This window comes from Bubalus kerabau, chromosome 6, assembly GCF_029407905.1.
Source record: "Bubalus kerabau isolate K-KA32 ecotype Philippines breed swamp buffalo chromosome 6, PCC_UOA_SB_1v2, whole genome shotgun sequence".
In the NCBI taxonomy this organism is placed as follows: Eukaryota; Metazoa; Chordata; class Mammalia; order Artiodactyla; family Bovidae; genus Bubalus; species Bubalus kerabau.
In genome coordinates, this window is record NC_073629.1 from 28488279 (window position 1) to 28510690 (window position 22412).

The 22412-nt window shown below is 44.8% G+C and overlaps 1 protein-coding gene across 1 annotated transcript in view; it reads left to right on the forward strand.

The window, feature by feature from the left end:
* The first annotated feature begins 5419 nt into the window (after positions 1-5419).
* CASQ2 (calsequestrin 2) overlaps positions 5420-22412 on the forward strand; it is a 72763-nt gene continuing 55770 nt past the window's right edge. The window contains exon 1 of the mRNA XM_055584626.1: positions 5420-5883. Coding sequence (XP_055440601.1) covers positions 5572-5883 — 312 coding nt within the window. The 5' untranslated portion in view covers positions 5420-5571. The remainder of the gene's footprint in view (positions 5884-22412) is intronic.

Here is a 22412-nt window from a genome sequence, read left to right on the forward strand (position 1 = left end):
GTCGTGACAAATCAGAAAGAACAGGGTCCAGATCTGGTCTCTGCTACTTACAAGTTGTACTAATTCGGGAGACTGCTTGATCTTGAATCTCAGTTTCCTCAACTGTTAAACGCAAGGAAGAGCACTCAGCTTGATAGAATTTTAAATGAGATGATGTATAAAATGTAATGAGCCCAGTGACTGACTCATCGCAAGCACTGAAGCATTAGTCCCCTTCTTGCTTTTCCTCCTATGCACACAGCACAGGAGGTGCCTCAGGGCAGGGCCAAAACTCAGAACCTACCCCCAGGTCATGTTGTGGAGAGCCATCTATTGTTTCTGAAGTGATTCCTGGCTCGTCCAAGTGACTTCATGAGCCCCCTGTGAGAGGCATCTACCTGTGGTTCCAAGTGGCAGGGAAGACAGAAACGAAGCACAAAATCCACCTTCTGGGTTCAAATCCCAGCTCTGCCGTCACTAGTGACCTAACCCTGTGCAAGTTAGTTAATCTCTCTGTGCCTTGGTTTATTTATCTAGGAATACTGAAACTATCAGCCTCATAGGGGTTTTTTTTGTTTTTTTTTTTTTTAATATATTTTAATTGCTCAGTCGCTCAGTCATGTCCAACTCTTTATGACCCCACAGACTGTAGCCCACCAGGCTCCTCCATCCATGGGATTTCCCAGGCAGGAATACTGGAGTGGGTTGCCATTTCCTTCTCCAAATTTATTTTAAATTGGAGGGTAATTGCTTCTACAAGGTTGTGTTGTTTTCTGCTATACACAATATGAATCAGCCATAAGTATACATATGTCCTTTGCTCTTGAACCTCCCTCCCACCCCCAACTCCATCCCACTCCTCTAGGTTGTCACAGAGCACCGGGCTGAGCTCCCTGTGTTATACTCTAGGGTTTTTAAGAATAGCTAAGGACCTTTCTGGCAGTCCAGTGCTTGAGAATCTGCCTTCAAAAGCAAGGGACTCGGGTTCCATCCCTGGTATTGGGAATTAAGATTCTACCTGCCGAGGGGCAACCAAGTTCACATGCCTCAACTAGAGAAAGCTTGCACACCGGAACAAAGAATCCACGCACTGCGACAAAGATCCAGCACAGCCAAACTATGAAAAAAACACAAAAAAGTTAAATTTTGTAAAGTACTTAAGACCTGGTACAAAGTAAGTGCTTCACATTTATTTAACAAATATTTAATGAGAACTACTATTGGCAAGGCAGGTTTCAAGGAATACTTTGAACAGATGCTGTCCTGGCTCCTAGGAGGCTCAGTCTCTCTGCAGAGAAAGAATCCCCAGTGGAAGGGGTGTTTCCAAGGAGAAGTATGCTACAAGGGGGGTGAAAGTTAGCTTCTGGTCTACACTCAGGGGTCTCCCCGAGGAAGTGACATTTGTTAAAACGTGGACTGTTATATAGCCTAGCTCTTTTTCAACCAAGCATTGATCTTTTCTATTCGGTTCTATTTAGTTTTCTGGTGCCGGGGAGCCTGATATTCAGAGTCAAGAGGAAAAGGAGGGTCTTGGGGCTGCTGACAGGACTGCTCAGATTTGACCAGAGGAAGCCTGAGGCCGTGGAGCACAGGGCTGTAGACTAAGGTATTTCTGGGATTTTGCCTTCCAGGCCAGCAGGCTAACTGTCCCTGCCAGTGGCCCAGCCAAAGGGAAGGGAGGAACGGGCTCAAAGAGAGAAATGCCATACTCCGCTTTGCCCACTAGGTGGAGCATTTTAGCCAAAGAAGGGGCCTTTGGAGGCAGTAAAGTCCTAGATCTCTCCGCCTTAGGGGAGAGGCAAGCTCGGACTTGTAAGAGACACACCCATCAAACCTTCGCAGCTTAACAGTCAACAAGCTTCCTCAAACCTATGGCCTGTGCCAAAGTCTCTTCTGGGAAAAGAAAATACTCTACGGCCGGAACAAATTCTAGATTTTTAGAGCCAGAAAGGGGCCATGGGAGACCAGTGGGTCTGACCCTCTTTTCCACAAATTAGAAATGCGAGGATCGAGAGGTGAGGAGATTCACCAAGGTCGCACAGCCGGGCTGGGCCCTTCCATACCAAGGTCTCCTGACTTCCGAGCCTCAGCTCTCTCTGAGCTGCCTCCCAGTCATTCAGATAGGTTCCCTGTCCTGTGGACCCTGCCATGTAGGTGTGAGCCCATATACTGACAAAGAAGTCCAGAGTGAAATCTGATGCTTTCATAGGACGGAGGCGGCGGATGCAGCGCCCCCTAGTGGTGGAATGCCCGTAGGTCTCAGCGCGGAGGCGCTTGCCGCTCCTCCCTGGAAGAAGCTTGCCCTCTGCTTCTCCCCTCCCTGCTGCTCCTAGGTTCCCTCCTTGAAGATGCCTTCCTTCACCCTCAGTCCAAACGGGCCACCTCCTACACACTGTTACAGCCTCTCCCTTGTCCTCAGCTGATCTTTAGAGCTACACGGGTGCACACACACACACACACACACCCCCCAATACATACGCTGATTATGTACTGTTTGTTTCCCCTATCGGATATAAACTCAGTGAGTTCAGATGAACACCGTGTCCCACTCCACTACCCAGTAGAGTGCCTGGTACATAAGAGATGCCCCATAAAATTTTATTAACGTTTACTTAATATATGAAAGATCGTGGCTTCAAATCCTGATTCATCTGTAAAGTGAGCTATGGTGAAGATCCAGTTAAATAATAGATGCAAAGCTGTCCTGCCACCTGTCAAGAGTCAACAAGTGAAAGAGGTGAGGTTAGAGTAAGGGACTCTAGGGAGAGGCCACTCAGAGTGAGGGACTGGAAACTACCAGCAAAAACAAGGGGCCTACATCATATACTGTGACAATACATTTATGTTGATTGGTTTACTTTGTTTTATCCTTTCTTGTTTAAAAACAAAGACCAAAAATGCCTGCTAACAGCACATAAAGACACTCGCACACTTCAGCACAGTCACATAAACTGGGCATGTGTAGGTGACTCTGACTTGGGTAGCCGTGAAAACTGGAATGAAAGGTTAACCTGCCGGATGCCAAGTTGACTCAGACATGTCAGAAGCACCCCTTGTTTACAAAATAAATACATTAGAGTTGGCAAGCAAGAAGGCAAAAGAAAAATGAAAACAATAAAAGACACCAAGAAAAGATGGCTGGGACATAGAAAGGGTTCAACCAGGCAAACCTAAGCCAGCAAGAGTGAGACACACATTTTGGCCTCCACGTCTAGGTGTGGGGGACAGTGGGAAACGATCACAACAGGTGCCAGTGGCCGAGCCATCCTCAGGCTGGGCTTTGAGGCCCCAAACAGAGCCGGCATTTAGGGACGGGAACTTGCCACACTGGGGCTTTTTTTCTATTGATACACAGTTGGTCTTAAGACAGACTTGAGGGCTAAGCTGAATTTTTAAAACTTATCCCTTTGCCTTGGTACTTCTCATCAGTTGTAAGTCAGTGCAAAATTCAAAGACTCTGACTTTAAACTTCTCCCAGTTTTTTGGTAACATTAAAAAAAAACATATTAAGAAAAGTGGAGCAAATTCTAAATAAAGATAAATCGATGAGATTGAGACAACTGGGAACAGTTTTGGGAAGCTGACCTCGAAAAGACAAGACATACACTGTTTCATGCGACAATCTTTTTCCCCCTAAGTTTTCTAAAGAAAGCAGAGATCTTGCATGCTTGCCAATGATCTGAAAAGCTAACCACGTCTTAGAACGGCTATTCTTGACTCTATCTTTAAAAGCCTGGCAAAGTGACCATCGAAAAGAACCAAATGCCGTCATGGGTTTCAGTGATGGGTTCCCCAAGGTCCTGGCTTCCTGGACATGAAAGTGTTCTGAAGAAACTCCCATTGGCCTTCCCCTCAGCATCAGGCCCTCTGGCTGCAGTAGAGAGGACTGCTTCCAGTCATGTAGGCCATTGACTTTCTTTTTACCTTCTGTCCCCTGCAAAGTTTGTATGGGACAGAGTCCTTGCTATTTCCAAAGCTGATTCTCCAACCAAAAGAAGACAAAAACTCGGCCTAAATCGTGAGAACCACAGACCACTCTGAAGAGTGGAAAGACAAGAGTGGACTGTTGTTTGACAAGAAAAGATGGAGTCTTTTAAGAAAAGAGGTGTCTATGGGGGAATTACCCCATCAGAGTGAAAGCACCCAAGAGTACTGGGCTCAGGGCTAGAACTGAACTCTCTGCCTACCCTCTACCAACAGGCAGTCAGTAACACGATCTCTGACTAGGTACTGAGCTCCCTGAAGCTCATTTAGCTCCTCTGTGCAATGACCTTTTAATCACATCTGCCCCAAACACCTGATGGACTCAAGAAGAAGGCAGACAGAAAAGGGTTCACAAACAATTACTATTAGAAACTGACAAGTAATTATGATAATAACCTATGTTCCACCATCTCCAAGAAGAATGGAGTAATATAACAGCTGCTATGTTTGAGCAACTGCTTTGAACCATGTTTTTCCATCTCTATGCTCCAAGCCTTACAATATAGTTATAATTATCCCCACTTTACAAGGAGCAGGGGTGGAGGTGATGGATGGAAAATCAGAGAGGGTAAGTGACCCTCCAAAGTCCATTCAGCCATTAAGAAGCAGAGCATGGATTTGAACTCAGACCTATCTGGCTTCTGGACTCTCTACAGCAGTCTGTCTCTAATGAAGAGGAAAGGGGCAAAAATGATACATTGGGGGTTAATGTTAAAAAAGAAGATGACAGGGATGATAACGAAAAGCCTAAGAAGGTTTCTGAAGAAGATAGTTGAACTTTTACTGTATTTAATTTTATAATGGGACAGGAGCTCCTGGTGTCAGCAACGTTAAGCCATGAGCAGGGGCAGAAGGAGAACAACTGTGACCCTGGTGAGCTGGGGTCTCTGGAGCTCTTTCCACGGAGAAAGGGTGACCCTAGATCCCTTGCTCAGTGACTGGCAGAGCCATGGGGGACACGGCACAGTGGCCAGCCAGGGGAAGGCAGGTGCAGAACGTCAAGTCCACCTGGGGGTCGGGCTGGTCCCCAGGTCAGTGGTGAGTAGGCGGGGGGTGGGTGCAGATGAGCAGCCTGCCAGGAAGGGACAGGCTGACACCATTCCCTGGGATAATGGACTGATTCAGTAGCATCTGAGTGACCCCTGCACACCCACACGTCACAATCCCATGTCTCCTCCTCTCCTTTTGTCCTCCTCCCTCCAAGTGAATGTCTCTCCTCTGACCTTCCTGGCCTCCTTATTTCATGTGCGCATGTTCCCCTGTCTCCCTCCTGCCTCCTCCCTCTCCACTAGCCTGACAAACTGTATCAGCGAATCCCTCAACAGGGCCATATCTAACTTTTTTATTCATCGCATGATTTATTTTTAGCCTGAAACAACTGCATCCTAAAAATGGAGTTCCAGATGAGACACGGGCTGGGCAGAGCTATGCAAGCTATCTGGGGCTGGGTGGCCCAGCCTGGCTCCAGTTCCACGCACGCATGGATGTGAGCCTCTGCTCGCTTTGTCTGAGCCCACGGCTACAGTCAGCAGCCTGCAGAGGTGAAGACGAGGTTCTCGGGCCCAGGGAGGGCCAGGGAGAGAGACCAGATCAGCCTCTCTGCTCCCCATGACTCCCAGCAAGTCCTCTAAGGCTCCATTCACTTTCCTACCATCAGCATTTCTGGGAAAGAAACATTTTGCCCAGATGAAGAGAGCCCACCTGTTTGTGGTGGGGGTCTACCTGCTGTCCTCCTGCAGGGCAGAGGAGGGGCTGAACTTCCCCACCTATGATGGCAAGGACCGCGTGGTCAGTCTAACTGAGAAGAACTTCAAGCAGGTTTTGAAGAAATATGACTTGCTCTGCCTCTACTACCATGAGCCCCTATCTTCAGATAAAGTCGTGCAGAAACAGTTCCAACTGAAAGAAATCGTGCTGGAGGTGAGTGGGAGGGGGCCCTTGGACCACGTCGTCCAAGGAGGCGGGAACTGGCCCGTGATCGGGATGCGGGGACCCCAGGGTGCTGAGAATATATCCTGAAGTCTTGCCCCATTTCAATCTTATACAAAAATGGAAATGGGGGACACATGTACACCCGTGGCGGATGCATGTTGATGTATGGCAAAACCAATACAATATTGTAAAGTAAATAATAATTAAAAAAATGGAAATCTTGCAAAGCTGGGATGTGTGAAAAACAGAGGTGTGTTCAGACTCTTCAGACAGGACGAGTGAACGTGCTACACACTGCATTGCTTCTTGTTGTTTAGTTGCTAAGTCGTATCCGACTCCTTTGCGACCCCACGGACTGTAGCCTGCCAGCCTCCTCTGTCCATGGGATTCTCCAGGCAAGAATACTGGAGTGGGTTGCCATTCCCTTCTTCAGGAGATCTTCCTGACCTAGGGATCGAACCCACATCTTCTGTATTGGCAGGAGGATTCTTTACACTGAGCCAGCAGGGAAGTCTGCCCAATGTATTATAGTCTGTAAAGTTGTAAAGTCTATCAGCTGGCGGCCCTCTTGATTTCTCAAGGGCAGTGGTTCCAGCCACTCTTGTCCTCAGAGAATGTTAAAGCTATTGTTAAAAGGCCTGAATGACATGAAATTCAGGGTTATGTGCAGGCTTCATTTGGTATACTAATTTCCTACTCTTTGTTCTTGTAAGTCTGCCCACGATCTTGGGGCGGCAGAAGTCATTTGACCTTGGCTCTGTTTGTGGGTCAGATGGGGAGCACCACTAAGCAATGCTCCCCTCTTGGGACTCGATATCAGTCAACATCACACACGAGATGTGGGAAGATCTTAGCTGCATGTTCAGTAACGGGAGTATTTCTTTTTCTCAGAAAGCTCTTGGTGTGAGGTCAGGGAAGATGCTGAAGTCAGTTCTTATTCTGTCTGCGTTACTGGCCTCTCTGTGAAGCTGGCGCGGGGGCTGGCTCTTTAATCCCATGTGAGTGACCCAGGAACCCCTCCCGTAGCTCCTCCTGGACAGTTTCGGATCGGTTACACTCAGGAGCACCTGGGAGTGCCAAGAATTCTAGTAAGCACCGAGATCCCTCATCAGTCCCCAGGCTGGGCTCAGCCTATGCGCCTATTTGCAAAAAGTGGAGATCAGCCCTACCAGAAAGCTCAGCTCAATCAGATGCCTTTTCGTTCTTTCTTTTTCTTTCAGTTTTATTGAGACATAACTGACATACATTATAATAAAATACTTTGATGAACAGAATTATCATAGAACCCATGTGGATTTTAGTTCTCAAAAAAAAAAAAAAAAAAATTGACTATAAGAAAATCCAGGCTTCCCTGGCAGCGCAGTGGTAAAGAATCTGCCTGCCAATGCAGGAGACTCGGGTTTGATCCCTGGGTCAGGAAGATCCCCTGGAGAAGGAAATAGCAACCCACTCCAGTATTCTTGCCTGGGAAACCCCATGGACAGAGGAACCTGGTGGGCTACATACAGTCCATGGGGTCACAAAGAGTAGGACACAACTGAGTACATAATAAAATCCAGGAAAACCATCCCAAACACATCAAAATATATTTGATAAGTTTAAAAGCATTGCAGAATCCTGTGTCTCTCAATCATCATACACATATCTATTTTCAGAGGATTTATATATGGCAGCATGGTCATTACAGGGAGCTCTGGTGGACGAAAAACTAAGCATTTTAAAAATATCATCATGCCCATTATCTTTTTCCTCAGGCTCTATTCTGGGACCTGAACATGGAAGTTCAGTTCCCTCTGTGAGTTATAAGTAAGGAAAAAGCAGAGACAGTTATTAGGTCTTTGTACTATATATACAGGAAAATCTCAGGCTGGAAAAAAACCAGGACGTACAGCAGAGCTGCTGCTCAGCCCAAGAAATCCTCACTCACATTACCATCTCCATCTCAAACTGCCCTACTCAATTATGGTGACAATTTTATGAAAAGTTAGCTGAAGCCACAAGGACTCTACCATATATGCTCACCACTGTCAACTTAGCCTAGAACTCAAAAAGACTGCCAGTGCAAGCCATGACCCCAATTTCTGATTCCCTGTCACACACACACACATTCTCCCTCAAAGACAAATTCTGTGTTCCCAAGCAAAATCCTGAGAAGGGACTTTGCCCTGGACTCACCATCCTTCCAGCCACCTTTGATCCAGGAATGCCCAGCAGAGACTGACAAGGTGTAAGTTCAGCACAGGAGGTGGTTTGATGCCCCACAGACTCCTAAATCCTTAGGGAAACAGATCACAGAACTTGGAGTCTGGAGATCTGGATTTATATCCTGGCTTTGCCTCTATTGGACACACGACATAGAGCAGGTTACTTAAGTTCTCTGCACCCCATTTTCTCATCTATAAATCTGGAAAAATAATAATTGTCCAACAGGCCTATGGGATGATTATTAATAATCAACATTTATTGAATGCTTACTGTGCGCAGGGATTGTTCTAAGCACTTTGTATGTGTAGCTGGTTTGAGCTTTATAGTATTTCTCTGATGTAGGTACAGCTGCCATCCCCATCGTCAGATGGGGAAACTGAGGCACAGAGCGGTAAGTTGCCCAAGGCCATTCAACTAGCGTAGGTGAAGGCAGTTTTAGTCCCTATACTGCCTTACTGCTTGAATCAAATGAGGCGACGTACAACTTGCTGGTGGATACCCTCTTCAGGATTGTTTCAAGAGTTTTCCTCAAATAGAGTGCTCAGCCTGTGGGCCTGGGCCTGATGATGCCGGCCATATTAGCAACAGGGTTGAGAAGCACAGAGTCGCAGAGGAGGCACTGCTCATAGAAATAGGCAAACCCTGGAGGAGGCTGGGCTGCCTCCGTGAGGGTTGGGGAGGGAAGGGGGGCCTTTGCTGAGATACCTGTCAGGTGCAGGCCGTGCCTCAGAATCCAGGACCAGACTGGTTCCAGGAACCTCAGGAACAGTGAGAGAGGGGGGGTGTGAACCTCTAAATTTTCTTCCTGGTCAAAAAAGCCCATTTTTGTCTTCTTAATTCCCTGGACTCTAAATATTTAAATGCTAAGGACAATATCCTGCCAGTTCCAGGGCTGTGTATGTGCAAACTAGGAGGGGAGGGGGCAGTTCCCAGGCTGCATCCACAAGGCAGTGAAATCTCAGCCCTAGGCAGATAGCACAGGAAGGGTGGGGCTCCTTTCCTCTGAGCGGTTTAGGAAGGTGGTTGCCCTTGTTTTCTATCATAGCTCACTGTGACCCCATGTGTACAGAACGTACATACACAAATGAAACAACAGTTTCACAAGACAACGTGTTATTATTTGGGGAGCAGTTGGATCAAAAATTCTTTTGTCTTCTTTCTTATTATTCTTTTAACTTCTGTTGTGTTTCATTTAAAAAACATATTGATCTCAATCTATTAAATTGATCTCCCTCTCCAATGATGTTGCCACCCCCAAGTTGATAAACCTGGAGAATTTCTAAAGGTTAGAAGGTGAGGAATTAGAAGTTCATAACTCCTCGCATTAGGGCCATCCCTGACCTAAATGGGGAAAACACCCAAAAAAGAGGGGATATATGTAAACATATAGCTGGTTCTGGAGAAGGAAATGGCAACCCACTCCAGTATTCTTGCCTAGAGAATTCCGTGGACAGAGGAGCCTGGTAGGCTGCCGTCTATGGGGTCGCACAGAGTCGGACACGACTGAAGCAACTTACCATGCATGCATGCATTGGAGAAAGAAATGGCAATCCATTCCAGTATTTTTGCCTGGAGAATCCCAGGGACAGAGGAGCCTGGTGGGCTGCCGTCTCTGGGGTCACACAGAGTTGGACACGACTGAAGCGACTTAGCAGCAGCAGCAGCAGCAGCAGAGCTGATCCACTTTGCTCTACGGAAGAAACTAACACAACATTGTAAAGCAACTACTCTTGCTGCTGTTGTTAAGTCGATAATTCAGGGTCTGACTCTTTTGTGACCCCATGGACTGTAGCCCACCAGTCTCTTCTGTTCAACTATACTCTAATAAAAATTAACTTTAAAAAAGGGCCATGCATTCTGATAAAACCCCAAAGATACTGTGGTCAGTGTTTGGTCTGTTTGTTTAAAGGATTGATATTGAAATACCTAGAAATAGCCCCATCCACAGGGTGAGGAGGTCACTGCCTGACTCGGGGCCTAAAATGCCCGTCAATTAGTCTTACATCTGCCACTTACTCTAGGTTGGGCCTGAGGATGCACGCTGCGGATACAGGGAACATGAAACACCCGGGCAGCTCACAGCCTAATGTGGAAATTACAAAGAAATACTAATGAAATCCACGGTGCAAGGGAGTCACTATAATAGCAGGGCAACATAAGCTCTCTGGGAGTGCAGAGGAGAGAGGAAATGCCCTGCTCTCTGGGAGACACGTGGAAGGCATGACAAAGAAGAATTGGTTTGTGAAAATAAATAGAATTTACTAGGCAAAAAAGCAAGGGTGGGGAAGGGAAATCCAGGAGATAAGATTCTGACAGCTCTAAAATCTTTCCCAACTTGGTACCTTTTCCCTAAAATTTGGCCACAAGGGCCTCGTTCCTTTAGGTAAAATTTTTATTCCTATTTAGTCAAGCCCTTCTGCAAGAGATAGTCTTGTAAGATATTGCCATTCACTTACACCACCATCTGATCAAGATTGAGTTCTATGTGAAAGCAGGGTTTGATAAGCGGAAGAGAAGAAAAGGAAGAATATGAGGCCGTTAAAAGCTTAGGGAGAGGGACGTCCCTGGTAGTCCAGTAGCCAAGACTCTACGCTCCCAATGGAGGTGGCCCAGTTTCGATCCCTGGTGGTGGAAATATATCCTACATGTCTCAACCGAGAGTTTGCATACTGCAGCTAAGATCCATCACAGCTAAATTTAAAAAAATAATGGTTCAGGATTGGGAACACGTATACACCCATGGCGGATTCATGTTGATGTATGGCAAAACCAATACAATATTGTTAAGTAATTAGCCTCTAATTAAAATAAATAAATTTGAATTAAAAAAAAATGAATTTTTAAAAAAGCTTAGTCATAAAAAGGACAAGTAATATGGTACCAGGAGGCCACACTCAAACTCTGCTTTGCATTTGACTGGAATCTGCCTCTGGAAGACCCCAGGGTTGGTGCAGTGTATGTAGCTCCATATAGATGCTCTGTAAATGTTATGTTTCTTGAATGAGTGTCTGATATGTTAGAGCTCAAAAGAACTTTGAGAACCATCTAGATTATTCTGAACCCCTCATGTCATAGATGAGGCCTTGCAGTGATGTGATTTACACAGCTGGCAATCCTGACTCTTGGTGGAGCACTTCATCCACAAAATAACACACTCTCATGCAGGAGTGTGAGATGATGTGGACAAAGAAAAAGCACCCCGAAGTAAACATGGCTAGTGTTCTGACAGAGTTCTTTCCAGTATTTTTTTTTCTATGCATAAAAACACACTTTCAAATTAGATGTATACCATTTTTATAGTTTTACTTCCTGCTTTTTTCATTTCAGTATATTGTGAGTGCCCCTATGTCACTAAGTAGTTTTAAATTCTTGGCAAACATGATGTTAATGTCGGCATAGGACTCCACTATATGATCATACATATTTTTAAAATAATTTTTATATTTTATCCTTTTAATTAAAAAAAATTATTGAAGTATAGCTGATTTGCAGTGTGTTAGTTTCAGGTGCCCTGTGCAAAGTGAATCAGTTATTCATAAACGTATATCCACTCTTTTTCAGATTCTTTTCCCATATAGGCCATTACAGAATTTCTCTATTTTTGGATACTGGCACAATTTTTGGGGTTTTAAAAATCTTTGCCTATTTTTATTGTTTTAATAGACATTCTTTGATTTCTAGCTGGATTGAATTTTTCGTGAAATTATTTGACACTTACATTTTTTCTTATTTTTCTATGCCTTCCCCCCATTTTTTTCTATTGAGATATCAACTCAGATTATAAAGGGAGTTGCAATTTTATACGCTATTTCCTTCAGCTTCAGCAAAGTCAGCAAATGTAGTCATACCTCACTGGCCAAATCCTATTAGTACTGCAGGACTCAGAGACTCAAGACGAGGACACGGGCAATGAATTTGATTCCTCCTTGCTTCTTTGCTGCCAGCTTCTACTTTCACCTTGAAACAAGTGCTGCGCCTATCATGTTCTATAAATACTGCAGAGAAAGTACTCCGACATCCGACATCACTGACCTCTCTCGGGTTGAAATGCTTGAGAGGTGGTGCGCTCTAAAATGGGCTTCCAAATCAGAGAGGCCTGGGTCCAATTCCCGAGGAAGAAGTCTGTCTGTATTCAGGTTCCTCACTTGTGATGTGTCCGTGTGAGTCCTGTGGGAGCAACTAAACACACCAACCTGCAACCAATATATACATTTACTGGAATTTTCCTCAGGCAAGTGAGTGAGTGTTTCAGAACATGAAAATTCTTACTGTGAATCCATGAATAGAAATATTCATTCATCAGTATTCATTCATACCTGTTGCTAAGGCAGGCTCTCAGTAACGGTAGCATGAGTGAGTGAATGAATCAGTCACTGAATGGATGGTGAACGAGTGATGCTTTCCACATGGTGAAGAGTAAAACTTCGTTCATTTGTTGAGGGTGATGAACTGGCAGGTACTGGCAGGCAACCTGGGGTCCTGAAGCAGAAATGGTTACGTCATCCTGGTAGCTGTCCACTGGGTTGACCAGATGCCCCAGTAATTTGGAGGCCCAGGGCTGCTCTATAGAATTTTCCCTGCAGGGCTTTCTGCTCTTCCTGCATGAGGATGTGCCCACTATAAAGGGGCTACCATCCCCATACATGACCTGCCTAGGGCTCTCTCCCAGGCCCCCCTGGATAGCAAATGGCAGGATCACTACCTAAAAATTATTGCAAATAGCCTGTCTGCCAGCAGTAAGGGTTACTGCTCTGACTGATTTTCTACTGCTGGTTAACAGGCTGTGTGTGTGTGTGTGTGTTCAGTCGCTTCAGTCCTATCTGACTCTGTGTGACCCCATGGACTGTAGCCCACCAGGCTCCTCTGTCCATGGAATTCTCCAGGCAAGAATACTAGAGTGGGTTGCCACGCCCTCCTCCAGGGGATTTGCCTGACCCAGGGATCAAAACCATGTCTCCTGCATCTGCTACACTGCAGACAGATTCTTTACCATTAAGTCACCCAGGAAACCCTGGTGAACAGGCTATTTCCCAATAATTTTCTTTTTATCTTTTCAAGCAAAATTTTTATTGGAGTACAGTTGTTTTACAAGGCTGTGTTATTTTCTGCTGTACGGCAAGTGAATCAGCTATACATATTCATATACCCCTCTTTCTTAAGGATTTTCTTCCCATTTAGGTCACTATAGAGCACTGAGTGGAGTTCCCTGTGCCATACAGTAGGTTCTCATTAGCTCTATATTTTATACATAGCAGGTATACATATATCTATTACGTCAATCCCAATCTCCCAATTCATCCCACCACTGTTTTCCCTGCTTGGTCTCCATACATTTGTCCTCTACCTCTGTCTTTATTTCTGCTTTGCAAATAGGTTTATCTGTACCATTTTTCTAGATTCTACACACAAGTGTTAATAAACAATATTTGTTTTTCTCTTTCGGACGTTCTCCACTGTGTAAGACAGGCTCTAGGTCCATCCAAGTCTCTACAAATGGCACACTTTGTTCCTTTGTATGGCTGAGTAATGTTCTATTGTATACATACACCATTATCTTCTGTATCCATTCCTCTGTTGATGGACATTAGGTTGCTTCCATGTCTTGGCTATTGTAAACAGTGCTGTAATAAACACTGGGGTGCATGTGTCTCTTGGAATTATGGTTTTCTCCAAGCATATGCCCAGGACGGGGATTGCTGGGTCATATGGTAGTTCTATTTTTAGTTTTTGAAGGAAGCTTCATATTGTTGCCCATAGTGGCTGTATCAATTTACATTCCCAGCAACAGTGTGAGAGGGTTCCCTTTTCTCCACACCCTCTCTAGCATTTATTGTTTGTAGATTTTTTTGATGATGGCCATTCTGACCAGTGGGAGGTGATAACCTCATTGTAGCTTTGATTTGCATTTCTCTAATAATTAGTAATGTTGAGGATCTTTTCATGTGCCTCTTGGTCAGTTGTGTCTGTCTTCTTTAGAGAAATGTCTATTTAGGTCTTCTGCCCATTTTTTGATTAGGTTATCCTTTTTTTTTAAATTGAGCTCCATGATCTGTCTGTATATTCTGGAGATTAATCTCTTTCCAGTTGCAGATAATTTGTATTTTGTATTTTTTTTAATAGTTTTATTTATTTATTTTTGGCTGTGCTGGTTGCTTCCAGGGCTATCCTTCGTCGAGGTGTGCGGGCTTCTCATTGTGGTGGCTTCTCTTGTTGCGTGGCACAAGCTCAAGGCCAGCAGGCTTCAGTAGTTGCAGTGTGTGGGCTCAGTCGTTGTGGCTGGCAGGCTCTAGAGCACAAGCTCAGTAGCCGTGGCACACAGGCTTAGCTGTTCCGTGGCATGTGGGATCTTCCCAGACCAGGGATTGAACTCCTGTCTCCTGCATTGGCAGGTGGATTCTTTACCACTGAGCCACCAGGGAAGCTCCGCAAATAATTTTTAGAGGTGGTTCTAGCACAGATCATCCATTAGGCCCTATGGGAAGGAGAAGGCTGGTTCCGTAATCTGTGGCAGAACTAAGAAGTGAGTCCTGTGTGATGCAGGCCTCTGGGTTCTGCTAAGTACCTTAATGCCATTGCTCTCAGATTGTCAAGACTGAGCTCCCTTTTCTACTCAGGTCTCAGTCTCCTCATCAATCTGTGTATCAGTGAGAATATCTTTGGTGAGATGACTGCAGCCTCTTTAGACTCTGTCATGTGTCCAGTGTTGCTGACATGACTCTTGTGCACGACCATCCTCGTGTATTCAACTTCAGATGAGGTTGAAGTACTTAGGCAAAGCAGACAGCTATGGGTCAGGGTAACTGAACTTCTCTTGCATTTACTATTTGAGCTGGGCAAGTCATGAATATGTTTTGCATTTTACTCATCTAAAAAAATTGACTATGTCCTTTCTACCTTAGTGAATTGAGAGAATTAAATGAATAAAAATTCCCCATAAAATGATAAGAAGCTGTACAAGTGTTGGAGAAGGCAATGGCACCCCACTCCAGTACTCTTGCCTGGAAAATCCCATGGATGGAGGAGCCTGGAAGGCTGCAGTCCATGGGGTCGCTGTGGGTCGGACACGACTGAGCGACTTCACTTTCACTTTTCACTTCCATGCATTGGAGAAGGAAATGGCAACCCACTCCAGGGTTCTTGCCGGGAGAATCCCTGCCGTCTATGGGGTCACACAGAGTCGGACACAACTGAAGTGACTTAGCAGCAGCAGCAGTACAAGTGTCAGGTGTTATTACTTTGTTATGTTGGTTACTACTAGAAAATTAATCTATGTAGAATGCTGAGTGCCTGAAATACAGCTGATGCTTATCAAATGTTAATTCCCTTCACCTGTCACTTGAAAGGCAGCCCATGTTCTTGGCCAGTTGTAGTAGTTCTCAACCTTGGCTTCACGAAGGACTCAACCTAAGGAGTTTTAAAAAATACCTATTTTGTTATTGTTCAGTCGGTCAGTCATGTCTGACTCTTTGGTACCCTATGGACTGCAGCACGCCAGGCTTCCCTGTCCTTCACCATCTCCCAGAGCTTGCTCAAACTCATGTCCATTGAGTCGATGATGCCATCCAACCATCTCATCTTCTGTTGCCCCTTTCTCCTTCTGCCCTCCATCTTTCCCAGCATCAGGATCTTTTCCAATGAGTCAACTCTTCCCATCAGGTGGCCAAAGTACTGGAGCTTCAGATTCAGCATCAATCTTTCCAATGAAAATTCAGGGTTGATTTTCTTTAGGACTGACTGGTTTGATCTCCTTGCAGTCCAGGGGATTCTCAAGAGTCTTCTCCAGCACCAAAGTTCGAAAGCATCAATTCTTCGGCTCTTAGCCTTCTTTATGGTCCAACTCTCGCATCTGTATATGACTACTGGAAAAACCATAGCTTTGACTGTATGGACTTTTGCCAGCAAAGTAATATCTCTGCTTTGTTATATGCTGTCTAGGTTGTCATAGCTTTTCTTCCAAGGAGCAAGCGTCTTTTAATTTCATGGCTGCAGCCACTGTCTGCAGTGATTTTGGAGCCCAAGAAAATAAAGTCTTTCACTGTTTTCATTTTTCCCCCCATCTATTTGCTATGAAGTGATGGGATCAGATGCCATGATCTTAGTTTTTTGAATGTTGAGTTTTAAGCCAGCTTTTTCAGTTTCCTCTTTCAACTTCATCACAAGGCTCTTTAATTCCTCTTTGCTTTTTGCTATTAGGGTGGTGTCATTTTTGTATCTCAGGTTATTGATATTTCTCCCAGCAATCTTGATTCCAGCTTGTGCTTCATCCAGCCTGGCATTTTGCATGATGTACTCTGCATATAATTTAAATAAGCAGTGTGACAATATACAGCCTTGACATATTCCTTCCCCAGTTTTGAACCAGTCCCTTGTTCCATGCCCGGTTCTAACTGTTGCTTTTTGAACAGCATACAGGTTTCTCAGGAGGAAGATCAGGTGGTCTGGTATTCCTATCTCTTTAGGAATTTTCCACAGTTTGTTGTGATCTGCACAGTCAAAGGCTTTAGTGTAGTCTATGAAGCAGAAGTACATGTTTTTCTGGAATTCCCTTGCTTTTCCTATGATCCAGCAGATGTTGGCAATTTGATCTCTGGTTCTCTGCCTTTTCTAAATCCAGCTTGTATATCTGGAAGTTCTCCATTCATGCACTGTTGAAGCCTAGCTTGAAGGATATTGAGCATTATAGCACGTGAAATGAGTGAAATTATACAGTAGTCTGAACATTCTTTGGCATTGCCCTTCTTTGGGATTGGAATTAAAACTGACCTTTTTCAGTCCTGTGGCCACTGCTGCGTTTTCCAAAGTTGCTGGCATATTGAGTGCAACTTGTTAACAGCATCATCTTTTAGGATTTATATCAGATCAGATCAGATCAGTTGCTCAGTCGTCTCCAACTCTTTGCGACCCCATGAATCGCAGCACGCCAGGCCTCCCTGTCCATCACCAACTCCCAGAGTTCACTGAGACTCGAGTCCATCAAGTCAGTGATGCCATCCAGCCATCTCATCCTCTGTCATCCCCTTCTCCTCCTGCCCCCAATCCCTCCCAGCATCAGAGTCTTTTCCAATGAGTCAACTCTTCGCATGAGGTGGCCAAAGTACTGGAGTTTCAGCTTTAGCATCATTCCTTCCAAAGAAATCCCAGGGCTGATCTCCTTCAGAATGGACTGGTTGGATCTCCTTGCAGTCCAAGGGACTCTCAAGACTCTTCTCCAACACCACACTTCAAAAGCATCAATTCTTCGGCGCTCAGCCTTCTTCACAGTCCAACTCTCACATCCATACATGACCACAGAAAAAACCATAGCCTTGACTAGACGGACCTTTGTTGGCAAAGTAATGTCTCTGCTTTTGAATATGCTATCTAGGTTGGTCATAACTTTCCTTCCAAGGAGTAAGCGTCTTTTAATTTCATGGCTGCAGTCACCATCTGCAGTGATTTTGGGGCCCAGAAAAATAAAGTCTGACACTGTTTCCACTGTTTCCCCATCTATTTCCCATGAAGTGATGGGACCGGATGCCATGATCTTTGTTTTCTGAATGCTGAGCTTTAAGCCAACTTTTTCACTCTCCACTTTCACTTTCATCAAGAGGCTTTTTAGTTCCTCTTCACTTTCTGCCATTAAGGGTGGTGTCATCTGCATATCTGAGGTTATTGATATTTCTCCTGGCAATCTTGATTCCAGCTTGTGTTTCTTCTAGTCCAGCATTTCTCATGATGTACTCTGCAGATAAGTTAAATAAACAGGGTGACAATATACAGCCTTGACGTACTCCTTTTCCTATTTGGAACCAGTCTGTTGTTCCATGTCCAGTTCTAACTGTTGCTTCCTGACCTGCACACAAATTTCTCAAGAGGCAGATCAGGTGGTCTGGTATTCCCATCTCTTTCAGAGTTTTCCACAGTTTATTGTGATCCACACAGTCAAAGGCTTTGGCATAGTCAATAAAGCAGAAATAGATGTTTTTCTGGAACTCTCTTGCTTTTTCCATGATCCAGCAGATGTTGGCAATTTGATCTCTGGTTCCTCTGCCTTTTCTAAAACCAGCTTGAACATCAGGAAGTTCACGGATTTATATAGCTAAGCTGAAATCCTGTCATCTCCATTAGTTTTTTCATAATAATGCTTCTGGGTCTTATTCCCCTAGACACTGATTTAACTGGTCATAGGGGAAGGGATGATACCCAGGTGCTAGCTTCTAAAAGCTCCCTGGGTGATTCTAATGTGCAGCCAAGTTTGTGGACCACTTGAGGCCTGATGCTCAAAATTTGGTTGGCAGACCACAGCAGCAGCAATGGTATCACCTGAATACTTGTTACATTTCAACAGGATCCTTTGGTGATTCATAGGTATGTGAAAGTTTTCAAAGCACCGTACTGGTCTGTTCGATTGGAGAAATTTTCCATATGCCCAGAATCATGTTGCACTTGCTTGACCTTTGGCCTGCTGACTCTCCTGAATGACAGTGGACCTGTCAGCATTCCTCTGATTTGGAGAATTGCTGAGATATTAACTTGGTCTGGGGCTGCAGGGATTCAGGTCTGCTCTGGGACAGAGCTCCCAGTCTTCTCCCATGGTCTCCTCACTCACACCATCGGTGATTAATACTTGCACCTCCTTAGAAGGAGAGAATCTGGGCTCGTGTGATGCTTCCCCCTCCTTGAGAGGTTTCCAGGAGAGTTACAAGGGTTTCTAAGGCCAGATCAGAAGGTGCCTTTCTAAGGAATCTCAGGTCAAGGTCCAGGATTTACCCTCGGAAAGGGAGGAAAAGCATCTATTTGGTTGCCATGTCATACTGCCCTTTTCTCCAAAAGAGATGACAAATTTGAGCACCCTGGAGGTATATGAATATGGGACACTAAGATGTTAGCGTATTTAACAGGAAAGTATGAGAAAGCTGCTCAGAGCAAACTGATGAGTGTTCTATAATGTGGAACTAAGTTCTGGGCTTCCTTGGTGGATCAGTGGTAAAGAATTCGCCTGACAACGCAGGAGAGTTGGGTTTGATCCCTGGGTTGGGAAGATCCCTGGACACGGAAATGGCAGCCCACTCCAGTATTCTTGTCTGAAAAATCCTAGGCTACAGTCCATGGGGTCACAAAGAGTCAGACACAACTGAGTACACACGCACGTACTCAAGCGTTGTGAACACCCCAATAGAAATAGTCATTCTTTCATTTATTTGTCAAATATTCATGCACTGCTTACTTAGAAAGTGCAGACGACATGGTTCTTGATAACTCAGGGGTTGGTCTTTTGTTGATGATAAGAACTCACTTCCTTTAGGTCTATGCTTAAGTGTCATCTTATGAAAGAAGTCACCTCCATGACCACCTCTATAAATCACACACTCCAAGCACCCCCTTATCCCTTCTACCTTACTTTAGTCTTCTCCATAGCACTTGGCAGACATAGCGCATAGTGTTCGAGATGGTTATAGCGTGCAGCACCCACAGAGGCAGATACTTTGCTCTCTTCATTGCTGCACCCCAGCATCTAGACCAGCGTCTGACTCAGCGTGGTCTCTCAGCAGTGTGTGTTGAAGGAATGTTAAATGAACAGAAGAGGAAGAAGGAGCAGGGAAATCACACTTATTATTATTACAAACTTATTGTAAGACATGTCCAGTATGGGTGCTTTACCTACGTCATTCTGTTAAATTCTTACAACATATTCTCACACTATGTACAAAGAAACGATTCCCTAGAGCTGAGTAGAAATTGCCCAAAGTCACAAAGCTCGAAAATGGCACAGCATGAAGCAGGATTTGAATTCACATCTATTTGTCTCCAAACATCATGTTCCTTTCACTACACCAAGAAATAGCATAAAGGGGTTGCTTCTTGTTTGTAAGCAATGCCAACTTACAAAAAGACAAGCGTCTCTAATTTGAATTTGGGATTTTCACTCACATTTGAGCAGTGTTTAATTTCATAGCTGGACTATGTGTTGAACTGAAGTGTGTGTAAAGGGACTAATGCTTAGCACCTACTTGGTATTTAATAAATGTTGGGTAGGTGGGTGGAGGGGTGGATGGAGAGAAAAGAAAAAAGCAAGGAATTATGGATATATTGCTCATATTGGAAATATATTTCTCTCTGATATCTTTTAAAAATTAAATCAATTTTTAAAAAGAGATTCAGTAGGAAGATGAAAAATTAAACTGAATCTGTCAGATTCAGGGAACTGCTTGTCATCCTTGCTTAATCCTGCTGAAATATGAGTGAAACAGATTTTTTTTTTTAAACCATGGGACTCTCAGTCCAAAACACATTCATGGCATGGGCATAAACCTCAGGGCTCTCTAAGGCTGTCATTGCCTTCCAACCTATTTAGCACTGGCAAATGTCCCAGTGGTTGCGTTTCTAAACCTCAAGAGAGGAAGGCAAAATGAAATTTCTGGAGGCAAGTGAATCCACAGATGGGTTGATGTGGGAACACTGGGCAGAGAATAGCAACATGCACAGGATTCAGGTATTTCTTCCAACTGTTCACTGCCCAAAGATGGCGTTCTCCAAACTCGCACCTGCTGCACTCGGAAAACTCAGATGAGGTCAGGCTTATTTTGGTTTGGCTTTGAGAATAAGTCCTCATGTAGAGCCAGAGCTCTCAGAAGATGGATGCCCAGGCTCACTCTTAAACTGCGCTTCTCCTAAGAGATGTGTGTTTGCTGTGTACTTCTCAGCAATAAAACTAGAGCCTGGGGTGAGATGTGAAAAGACAAGAAATGCTCAAAGTGTGGACTGAGTTAGTTACAGTTCAATTCTTTCTTCCACACAGAATTAACAGGGAGATAGAGATTTTACAAAATGGCAAATACACTGTTGATTTAGAAGGGTTTAGACCACTGGAACCTTCTTCTCTCACTTTTCCCACCCCCAACAGCCCTCAATAATATTCAAGCCCAAACAGGATAGCTAGTCATTGTATTCTTGAGATAGACCTCCTTACAAAGTTATACATTTCTAAATGGAGACATGCAAGACCAGGACTGCTGCTGCTGCTGCTGCTAAGTCGCTTCAGTCGTGTCCGACTCTGTGCAACCCCATAGACGGAAGCCCACCAGGCTCCTCTGTCCCTGGGATTCTCCAGGCAAAAACACTGGAGTGGGTTGCCATTTCCTTCTTCAATGTATGAAAGTGAAAAGTGAAAGGGAAGTCGCTCAGTCGTGTCCGACTCTCAGTGACCCCATGGACTACAGCCCACCAGGCTCCTCCATCCATGGGATTTTCCAGGCAAGAGTACTGGAGTGGGGTGCCATTGCCTTCTCCGACTATAAGGACTACTCTAGCGTAAAGCAGTAAAACACAAACAAACAAAATCTGTTTCAGAATCACAACATTTTTCTTTAAAAGCGGCTGCCCTATTTTCTTGCAGTTGTAACTTCACTGCTTGGTGTGGAGTGTTTTTGCATAATTATCAGCTCAGCCTTAGAATCTGAGATGATTTGTTCCAAAGAATCTGAAAAAGAATATGCGTGCGTGTGTGTTATATATTATACAATCTATACCTGTATAACTGAATCACTTTGCTGCATACCTGAAACTAACACAACCCTGTAAATCAGCTCTACTTCAATTTTAAAAAATAAACATAGGATTTACTGACAAAAAATAAAAGGTTTTATCAAAAAAGCCAGTCCCCACGAAGTCTGCACCTGTACAACGAAGCTTCTGAGGTTCCCTCTTCTGTGGGCTGGATGTGGTTCGATTCAGATAAGCCATTTCTCTTTGGACAGACATGCAGGAACATGGCCAGTGCACCGTCTTGCAGAGTAATGGGCTGGGCAGGCCACAGCCGCTCCTCAGCGCCCAGAGAGCCTGTTCCAGGAGCGTCCGCCTGCTGCCCGGTGCCCCAAGCCAGCAGGCCTCTCCTCACCATCTGCCGTGCGCTGGGCAGGAAGACGGGCCAGCAGATACTCCTTCACCCTCCTCGACGATACACAGCCCTGGCTCAGCACCCCAAGACTTCCTTAGCCTGGCCACACACACTGAGAGCATTTCTCAAACCCGAAAGAAAAAGTGGATGCAGCCCATAAACTGCAGCCCACACCATGTCCTGGCAACAAAAGAAGCACAGACTTAGGACAGAAACCCTGTGGGTCTGAGTCTTTGCAACGGTATGGTGGGCTGAGTTCTTGAAGGCTGAGCCCCTCCCTTTGTAGAATAAAGACCACTGTCCCCTCATCCCAGGGTTCCTCTGAAGAGAAAGGAGAGGTGTGTGTAAAGTAAACAGCCCACGTCGGGTGCTCAGGAAAGGACTGTTCTAGAATTTATTATGTGAAAGCACCTTGAAAACGAACTCTCAGGTTAGC